Source organism: Salvia miltiorrhiza, chromosome 8 (genome assembly GCF_028751815.1).
Source record: "Salvia miltiorrhiza cultivar Shanhuang (shh) chromosome 8, IMPLAD_Smil_shh, whole genome shotgun sequence".
Lineage (NCBI taxonomy): Eukaryota > Viridiplantae > Streptophyta > Magnoliopsida > Lamiales > Lamiaceae > Salvia > Salvia miltiorrhiza.
The window spans coordinates 26,311,566-26,321,583 of record NC_080394.1 but is presented as its reverse complement, the minus strand read 5'-3'; the positions used below and the strand labels follow the sequence as shown (position 1 = coordinate 26,321,583).

Below are 10,018 nucleotides of genomic sequence, written 5' to 3'. Positions count from 1 at the left end.
TATTTTTTATAATATGTCTAAAAATGTTGTTATTATTGTTATTATATTTGTATTTTAGTAAAAAAATGTCTAAAATGTATTGAATGCCCCCAAAAAAAATTTTAGTAAATGTTTTGAACTATATTATCTATGAAAATGTTGTTATTATTATTATTATATTTGTATTTTAGTAAAAAATGTCTAAAATGTATTGAATGCCCCCCAAAAAAAATTAGTAAATGTTTTGAACTATATTATCTATGAAAATGTTGTTATTATTATTATTATATTTGAATTTTAGTAAAAAAATGTCTAAAATGTATTGAATGCCCCCAAAAAAAATTTTAGTAAATGTTTTGAACTATATTATATATGAAAATGTTGTTATTATTATTATTATATTTGTATTTTAGTAAAAAATATCTAAAATGTATTGAATGCCCCCAAAAAAAAAAATTCGGGGGCTACCGCACCCCCACCCCCAGTAACAGTTTAGCCCCCCCAAAAAAAATCCTGGCTCCGCCACTGCATGCAGCAGGACGAAAATGACTTCAGATAAACAAACACACACACATTATTATCTTAATTAATTGTGTCATCCTCTACTTATCTCTTAGCTATCTACCTATTTAATGCGCCGCCTTGGAGGGCCATGCTGTCAAAAACCAACATATTTTAAAAAAAAAAAAAAAAAAAAAAAATGGAAAAAGCCATCATAATTAAGCACAGTTGCATTAAAAGGAGAGATCGTATATACTATATTTTAGATAGTACCAAGTCTTGTTTTGTCCTTATTAATAATAGCATGGAAAAATGAAATAAATAGTGCATTTGTTTCAGTTCCAAAAACAAGATGTTACAATAGTACAGACTAGTGTATTGATATGTGGAAAAACAGAGAAATTTTGGTGGATGAAATATGAAATTAAAGAGTCCAATTTATCGTCATCTTCTTGGCCTTCCCGTGAACACCCAAGCAGTAACAAGAGGTGGGCGCGCATTGTGAATGAGAATAACGACAACTATACTTGCTAGTTGTCATCATTCAATAAACAAATAAATAAATATCACACACGCAGTAAAACGGAAAAACAAAAGGATTTATATTTATTTGGATTTCCGATTTAGGTGCAGGTATGAAAACAGCCTCTCCAATCATACATTTGCTAGCTAGCACAAATCATGCAATAATCTATTTCCTCTAAAAATCTCAATGCCTCTTCTTCTCAATTCTCTCCAAAATTAATAAAATTCTCCTCAAAATGGTCCGCCTCTTCCGATCCAAGTCCTGCTCTCTCAACTCAATGCCGCCGCCTCTCTACGAAGGCGACGAGGAAGACGACGACGACGACGGCTATTTCGGGGACTTGAACACTGACGAGGACGACGAGGATGAGGATGAGGAAGAGGACGGAGGTTCCGAGAATCCGGCCACCACGCCTTTTTTGAGCCCAGGCGGAAACGGTGGGAATCAGTCGCAGTTTTCTGTGCTGGGGGTGGTGGCGGCGGCACTGCGGAAGTCGCTGGTGACGTGCTCCGTCGACACCGACGACGTCGCATCTGACGTCGACATCGGCTGGCCGACCGACGTACGCCACGTCTCCCACGTCACCTTTGACAGATTTAATGGATTTCTCGGCCTACCACTCGACCTCCAGCCCGACGTCCCTCCTAAACCCCCCAGCGCCAGGTTCACTTCACTCTAATTAATCTTCTCATTTACCACCTTTTACATGTAATTAAAATTGCTGTTAATTACAGAGACAGACATGCATGCCAAATGTTGTGGATTTTAGAGTCTAATTTTGTGATAGATCTAAATCGTCTGATCTATATACTGGGAGTTGAGGGTGTAATTTGGGTGATGTAGTGGAAGAAGATCTTATTCAGATCTAGATTTCGCAGTCCAAGTAGTACCAATTTTGTTTGGTAATTGCAGTGGTGAGTGTGTTGCATTAAGTTGATTGGTTGAGAATGATATTGAGTGAATTAATCTATGTTTAGGCGCGGCCAAATGAATTGTTTGTCTCATTGAAAAAGTTGTTGTGGACAGCGCAAGTGTTTTTGGAGTTTCTGCACAATCAATGCAGTGTAGCTTTGACTCAAGAGGAAACAGCGTACCAACAATTCTTCTTAGGATGCAAAGCAGGCTGTATTCAGAAGGCGGCCTTCAAGTATATATGCCAAATTCTAGTGTTTCATTTTTTTTTGTGTATATATATATATATATATACGTGCTGATTAATTATGTGTAACTTGAAGGCTGAAGGAATTTTCCGAATTAATGCTGAGAATAGCCAAGAAGAAAATGTTAGGCAGCAGCTGAACAAAGGAGTTGTACCACATGGAATTGATGTCCACTGCTTATCTGGTTTGATAAAGGTATTACTATTTCTATATATATATGGTGATTGATGATGCATTGTAGTAGTAGTAGTTGATGATGATGATGATTATGTGGTGCAACTGCAGGCTTGGTTCAGAGAACTTCCTTCAGGAGTACTCGACTGTTTAAGGGCAGAAGAGGTTATGCATTGCAACACAGAAGAAGAGTGCAGTGAGCTCGTAAAGAAGCTTCCTCCAACGGAAGCCGCCCTACTCGACTGGGCTATCAATTTGATGGCCGACGTGGTGCACCACCACCAACATAACAAGATGAACGCAAGGAACATCGCTATGGTCTTCGCACCCAACATGACTCAGGTATCATATCCATTCCTCATCATTCATCCATCTCTCTTTAATTTTGCAATCATCAATATTGGTTAATATGAACGCAGATGGCTGATCCTCTTACTGCGCTCATTCACGCCGTCCAAGTCATGAACTTTCTCAAGACCCTCATCGGGAAAACACTTGCTCAAAGACAGAGCAGTGGTGTTGGTTTTGATGAATGCTGTTCGAGCACGAGCAGCTGCACTAGTTCTAGTACTAGTATTAATAATGCAGTAGTGATGAGCAAGAGCGACGCTACCAGCACGCGCAAAAGGCGAACCTTAGGCCATAGTTTCAAAGACGAATACGAAGCAGAGGACGACGGATTCCTCCATCGCCTCAGTCTGCGGAAAGGCATGCAAAAGCTATGCCGCCATCCAGTATTCCACTTGACCAAGACTCTACATACTTCTAATTAATCTTCCATTTTCTTAGCTAATTAAATGCTATTGCTCTTTTCTTCATTTTTACCACATTTGTAGTTGTAGGTTGCTTGCTTGCTTTGGATCCATGCAATAGTCCACCTATGCTTCTCACTAGTTGGGCCTTCACTTGGAAATTATTTAGGACTTTCTATGTGTATCTAATTCTCTTATTCCATTTTCATCTATCTTATTAAACATTTCATTCTAACGAAACCAACATGCCTAATGATTATCTTCTGTTTCATCTCGCTCACAATCTCTAATTCTTTTTCCACTTCAAAAAAATATAGTATCTGTTTTCTTCAACTTCAATCTACCGTAAACTCCTAATCTGTATTTTCTTCCAACATCAACGGTTACACTTTAGCTATACCAATACGATTATAAGAATACAATACACCCAACACGTGGGAGAACATTTTTTTATTCAATTCAAGAATCAAGAAAAGAAAAGTCAGATTGTAAAGAGAATAAAGTCGATATAATAATTTATGTTGCGACATGTGCTGTCTCTACATGTCGTCATTCCCCCTTATTATCAACACCGTTTTTTTTTTTTTCCTTCTTTTTTTTTGTCCTTTACAATTATTAAGAATCTCTTCTTTATTTGGTTCTAATTTGTGGTTTGATTGGTTCATTTTCTGCAGTCGCTATTTATACAGTATATAATCTATTATATTATCAAGCCGCTTGAGTGGTCCTCCCTCCCCCTTCCCCACATGACATGACGGTGCATAATATTATTTACTATCCAAATCTTCATAAGTTGTACTATTCCATAACTAAAGTTTAAAAATAGGGATAAATGTGAAGTTGAATTATTAGAAAATGAAATATTCATAAAATAGATTATTTTTTAATTAATAAAATGAAAAAATGTTGATACTATAGATTCTTTTTAGTTTTCAAACTTATGAATTTTTTTATATTTACCTAAAACAATTTTTTAAATTCTAGACTAGGAAGACTTATGATTTTATTTTATTTTTTACTTTACAACCCTATTTCGAACAACCGACGGGCAGATTTCTTAAAATTAAGAATGGGCATAAATTTGATTAGGGGAACATGTGATTTCAAGTTATTATTTTTATACAATATTTACATCGTTGTGGTACCCAAAAGAAAAAAAATTGAATAGGTCCTTACATTTTAGAGTTATCTTCAGAAAAAGAAATGAAACACTTTCGGATATTGCTTTTTAAGTCGGAGCGAACGACATAGTTCTCGTTTATATAGGTCACCCCCAAAAAATAGGAATGAGATTCCACACTTTTTGTCCCATTTCCTGTCCTACTTTCAATTTTATGTGTTTTGTTATATATTTTTTCTTTAATTTCAACTTTGTATGTTTTAGTTTAATTTTTTAATTATTAATTAGGGTTTATTCCATCAATTTAGGGTATATAATTATTTTTTATCATTTAATTTCACTTTTATTAGTTAATAATAAGTTGATAAATTCAAACTCATGGTATATTCTTTTTAAAAAAAAATAATTTTTTAAATAAAAATGGGTTAAGGTGTAGATCCACCCTGAAGTAGAGACCCCTATAGCATTTATCCCCTCATTCTCGATCTTGGCGCAAACACCCCCCCCCCATAGTCCAAGAAAATGATGCAATTAAACCCAGACCTCTAACGCCGTTAATGTCCGTTAAACGTTTGGGTTTAATTGCACCCTCTACTTCAGGGGTGGATCAGCACCTTAACTCTTTTTTTTTTTTTTTCAATTTTGACAACCCACCTCCAGTATCAGCTTAGCCGCCCCCGTACTTATCGACTCTGACTTGCACCTTGTCAGCTCGCACGTGCCCAATCTCTTGGTCGTTGACATGCGGCGGCGCAAGCAGGTCCAGGACCGAATATGGACCGAATCCTATTTGGTTCAGATCCAAATCCGTATTTTTTTACTTAGGTTCGGATTCGATCCAGATTTATTGGACTAAAAAAAATGAAATCAAGGTCCAGGTCCAGATCCATAAGATCCACAGGGTTTCGAGTCCTGACCCGGATCCATTATTTTTTATCTTTTAAAATAAATTTATAAATATTAAATTAACCAAAAATAAAATCATAACTATCGTTTAGAGTTTTACCAATTATTCAAAAATAAATAATTAAACCATAATCTATAAAAAAAATATTATAATGATTTAAAATAAGTAAATATATAATAATCAAGCACTAAATAAGTTAAGGTATTGGAGGAGATGTTGCTGTGCAGGGCGGTGAAGAAGCTGGTGGCGCTGCTGCATGTGGGCGGTGGACAGTCGACAACCAAGAAATTGGGCGCGTGTGAGCTGACAAGGTGCAAGTCGGAGCCGATGAGTACAAGGGCGGCTAAGCTGATGCCGAAGGTGGATTGCCAAAATTTAAAAAAAAAAAAAAAAAGTTAAAGTGCAGATCCGCCCCTGAAGTAGATGGTGCAATTAAACCCAAACGTTTAAAGGGCGTTAACGGTGTTAGAGGTCTGGGTTTAATTACACCATTTTCTTGGACTATGGGTGAGTATTTGCGCCAAGATCGAGAATGAGGGGCTAATTAAACGCTATTGGGGCTTCGACTTTAGGGGTGGATCTGCACCTTAACCCAATAAAAATTAAATATAATTCATAATATATAAAAAATATTTTTAAAATAATAGATATAGCATGGGACACAGTGGCACATAAAAAATTGTGGGACACTGGATCTCATCTCAAAAAAATATAGTAATAAAAAGAAGAGATATACGTTAAGTCCACGAGGTATACATGGGTACATTTAGGATTGAGTCGACTTTGAAAATGATCACTTGGAAATAATAAAAATAAAAATTATTTATTAATATAAAAAATTTAAAATTGACAACACTTACTATTTTATCATTCACATAAAAAACTTTCGGGTATTGCTACTCAAAAGTATTTTATTTCGTCTATCAATTTGTCCCTACTACGAACATGGTAGCTTTATCCCCCCGATTCCCTTGCCGACGATCACCACCGCCAACATCCACACCTCCGTCGACGACCTCGTCCCTGTGCCGCTGCCGCTAGAGAAGAACTGACGACGAATAAATGAACATCCCCAGCAAGCTTCGTCCCTGTGCACACAATGAATTATTCCTCAAAATACAATAACTTTTATTTCTATCTAATTTTGTACACGATAAATATTTTTGGCGAATGATTTGTTAATATATTTTTGTATTTGTCTAGTGGAATTTACCTTATGTCCAACCACATCATTTGGAAAAATTTATGTTTAAGCCGCGTAGACAGTTCTCACTTCTACCTCAACTTTCATTCGTCGAAAATATTCATTGTGTGAAAAATCAGAAAGAATTGTTCATGTATTTAAAGGAATAATTTTAAGTTCATGTGCGAAACCAAAAATGTGTGGAAATTCAAGTATTTTAGAGCTATTACTCCTAAAAACAATTGGGAGGGGGCAAATATATAATTCTCTCCGTCCACGAAAAGCTGTGGCAAAGCCAGGATTTTGCATTCGAGGGTGTGCCAAATAATTACATATTGACATAATCATAAACATATAAAACACACTTAATTATAAAAATAGTACATTCCATAACATTTTTAATTTTAAAGTTGTATACATCAAAATACAAAAAATAAAAGGGTTAATATCTGAAAAACACATGAACTATTTTCATATTTGCATATTACACATGACCTTCAAAAATAGTTCGAGAATATATCACCTTTTAATTTAATTGCAATTTGCACCAGCGTTGACCACCACCTTGATTGGTGTTGACGTGGACGTTTTTCTGATGTAGGAATACGCGTCGTTTTGTTGTTACATTATAACACCCAAAACGACGTCGTTTCGTTTGTCTACAACTTAAAATTAAAATCTAACTTGTCTTCCCCATTTTAATTAGGGTTCTTACAGAATACACATGTTCTTGCGGCTCTCCCAGAAATTTGATACGAATGGCGTCGAGTTGAAGGCAAAACCGCGGCAAGTAAAGGAAGAAGAAATGGGCGAAGAGAGTTGAAGGCAAAACCGCGGCAAGTTGATACGAAGAAGCATGAGTTATTCTCGAAGCTCATCGTCAATGGAAAGGTCGATTAATGGCATGGAAGGAGATGTCTACATAAAATCCCTGCAATTATGAAAACTTCTCACGCTGAGAAGAATTCGGAGAGAAGATACATTGAATGTCGACCGAGAGATTTCAATGACTGTGGTTTTTAGGAGTGGATCGATCCTGAGCTCATACCATATTACAAGAGTTGTTTTAACAAAATAAGAAATGAAAGGGATGCTGCATTGAACAATTACAGTGGGTTTGAAGGCTTTGAAGGTGATGGAGTTGAAGCTTCCATGGTCAAGAACGAAGATTTGCCAAGTTCAGTTCATGTTAAGTTGCAAGGAATGGAATGTAGAATTAGGACTCTCACATTTGCTTTGATTTTGGTGATCATTTTGTTTCTGTATTCAAAATTGTAGATTACTCTTTGGATGTCAATGAAGTATGGCAATTGAAGTTATGTCACATTTTCTTTGATGAATTCCAGAAATTCATTGAAATGAAAGAGTACACAAGTTGGCCAAAACTATAACCTTCATTGATCTTTTTAAGAATACAGAAGTTATAATCACAGTTACAAAATGAGCTATAGGTTGTTATGTTCTTCAAAAGCTAAGACAAAATGAGGGATTAGAAACTTGTTTAACCCTAAATATACATAGTACTTAGCATGTTTTTACATCACTTCCAAAACACAAAAACTTAAAATTCTTCTTGCTTGTTTCAGTTGTTGCAATTCTCTTGTGTGGCTTGCCCTTCGATGACTATACTTGTAATACCCGGGCTTTTGATGACGTGTTTAATTGCTTGAGTTTGAGTAATTAGGGTTTAGATCCCTTGTTTGATTTACTTTGTAAATAGATGAGGAGTTATATGAAGTTTTCTTGTTATTTTTTTTAAGATGTTGAGATGTTCTTTCGATGATGTGAGAATGATATGGGATTTTAAATCCGTAGTTGAGTTTGAGTATTTGAATAATTCGAGATAATTATTTGAATGAGAACGATGAACTCGGAAGTGAAATCTGAGTCCGTTAAGACGTTTTTGAAATTTTTGACTTTTTGACGATGAATAGTAAAATACGGCTATTTCGTCTTTTTGTCGACTTTCAAAATTTTACGTGCACGTCGTCGAGAAATATTCTTAGTTTTTCGATACGAGTCCAATAATGAAAGTTTTTATTTTTGGACGACGAGTGAATAGTAAATCGGGATTTCTCGATAAACGAACCGAGCTCGTTTATCAGAATTTTGAGAACGAGCTTGCGTTTTCTATATTTATATAGAATTACGAGTGCAATGAAAGTGAGTAGAGGTTGAGAGGGCGAGTAACAAAGAGTATGGGTTGTTAGTTGTTAAAACGAGACGATACGAGATATTTAACGACTAACGGGTTAATATCCTAAATATCTAACCTACCCTACCCCTAACCACCCCCAAACCTCCCAAAACCCCTTTCCCCTCACTAACTCACGCTATATCAGCCCACACCACACACACAACTCACATATTCACACACACAACACCTAAAACACACACTACACACGCCATTTTCCATTTAAGCTTGGACGGAGCTTTTGACCTCCGATTTGAGCACCGAGACGAGCGCCGATCATCTTTTCGATCACGTATCTAAGTAGGTAAGATCTTTACCTACGTTTTGATGGTTTTATTTTCGATTTTCGTCGACGTCGAAAAACGTCGATTCTCGACTTTATTTTGAAACGACGTCGGATCGTCGTGAAATTTTAGTATGTTGTTCTTGGGTAAATGTTGAGCATGTTTAATGAAGGGAGTAAGAACGGAACGAACCGTAGCTATGAAACCCATGAGGGCAGCCCCGTTTTTCACATATTAGCTTGTCTTTCGATTTTTGTTTGATCGTTTTGACTTGATATTTGTGCTTAGGGGTATGCTAGAATCGATATATATTAAATTCGTATTTTTCCAAGCACGAAAATTGTATAAATTTTTAGAGTATGATTATTTAAATTCGTGAAATTTGAGACGTTGCATAATGAATATTATTGCGTATATGTGTTCTACGATATCACATGAGCATGCTAATTGATTTACAATTTATGGATGATAATTGTTAAACGAAATTAAAACTGGAATTCTGTCAAAATTTTACAGCAGTTTCAAGCTTATGTTTCGATGAGTTTTCATTGCTTGATGGCTCTGAAATTTTAGTATGTTTATCTATGATATGTGTATTTCGTTTCTGCAAAATTTCATGTCTTTTGGATGATGTTTGCTATTTTAAAGATATTTTGAAAAATCCTTGACAGAATCTGTCAACTATTGGTAGACTTCACAAAAACGTTTATATCTATTAATCTATGAAGGATTTTGCATCACCGTTTTTTTTAAACGAAACTAGACTTCAATACTTTTCTAAAAACATAAGATTTCGATTTTTATGACCTCTGAAACAGAGCAGTTTATTATTTCAAAAATGCCCTGTTCTGCTGTCATATTTGTCCAACAGTAAAAGTGTATGAGTTTCATTGTTTATTTGGCAGATCATATGAACGTTTTCTCTTGTGAAATTTTAACCAAATCTTCAAGGATACCTTTAGTTTTGGATGATTAAATTTGATGGAATTTTATTAAGGTTTGCCTTGGTTTCTAATGGCCTAAACAAAATTGGCAGAAACTGTCAATCTTTGACAGCCTGCACTAAAAGAGCAATATCTCCAAAAACCTTTAACCTTTTTGGTTAACTACCATTTTTAGAGTGAACTACACTTCATGAAGTTTTTGAGATCAATTGGTATGAGAGTTTATGATGATTGAGTTGGTTGTTATGAATTTTTAAAGATGACACAAAAACAGCAAAACTTTCTAGAAAACAA

At 35.5% G+C, this 10,018-nt stretch overlaps 1 protein-coding gene across 1 annotated transcript; it reads left to right on the top strand.

Annotated features, from left to right (window-relative positions):
• Positions 1–700: 700 nt before the first annotated feature.
• Positions 701–3,332, top strand: LOC130997312 (rho GTPase-activating protein 5-like). Its single transcript, XM_057922589.1, has 5 exons — positions 701–1,669; positions 2,033–2,153; positions 2,242–2,361; positions 2,452–2,682; positions 2,760–3,332. Exons 1-5 carry the CDS (start codon positions 1,242–1,244, stop codon positions 3,111–3,113), a joined length of 1,254 nt encoding a protein of 417 aa, XP_057778572.1. The 5' UTR covers positions 701–1,241; the 3' UTR covers positions 3,114–3,332.
• Positions 3,333–10,018: the final 6,686 nt, after the last annotated feature.

Excerpts from the sequence above, each read along its gene's own strand:
- LOC130997312 (XM_057922589.1), top strand. The coding sequence starts at position 1,242 with ATGGTCCGCCTCTTCCGATCCAAGTCCTGCTCTCTCAACTCAATGCCG. Across the intron at positions 1,670-2,032 it reads CCTAAACCCCCCAGCGCCAG|CGCAAGTGTTTTTGGAGTTT; the intron begins GTTCACTTCACT and ends TGTTGTGGACAG. Across the intron at positions 2,683-2,759 it reads TCGCACCCAACATGACTCAG|ATGGCTGATCCTCTTACTGC; the intron begins GTATCATATCCA and ends ATATGAACGCAG.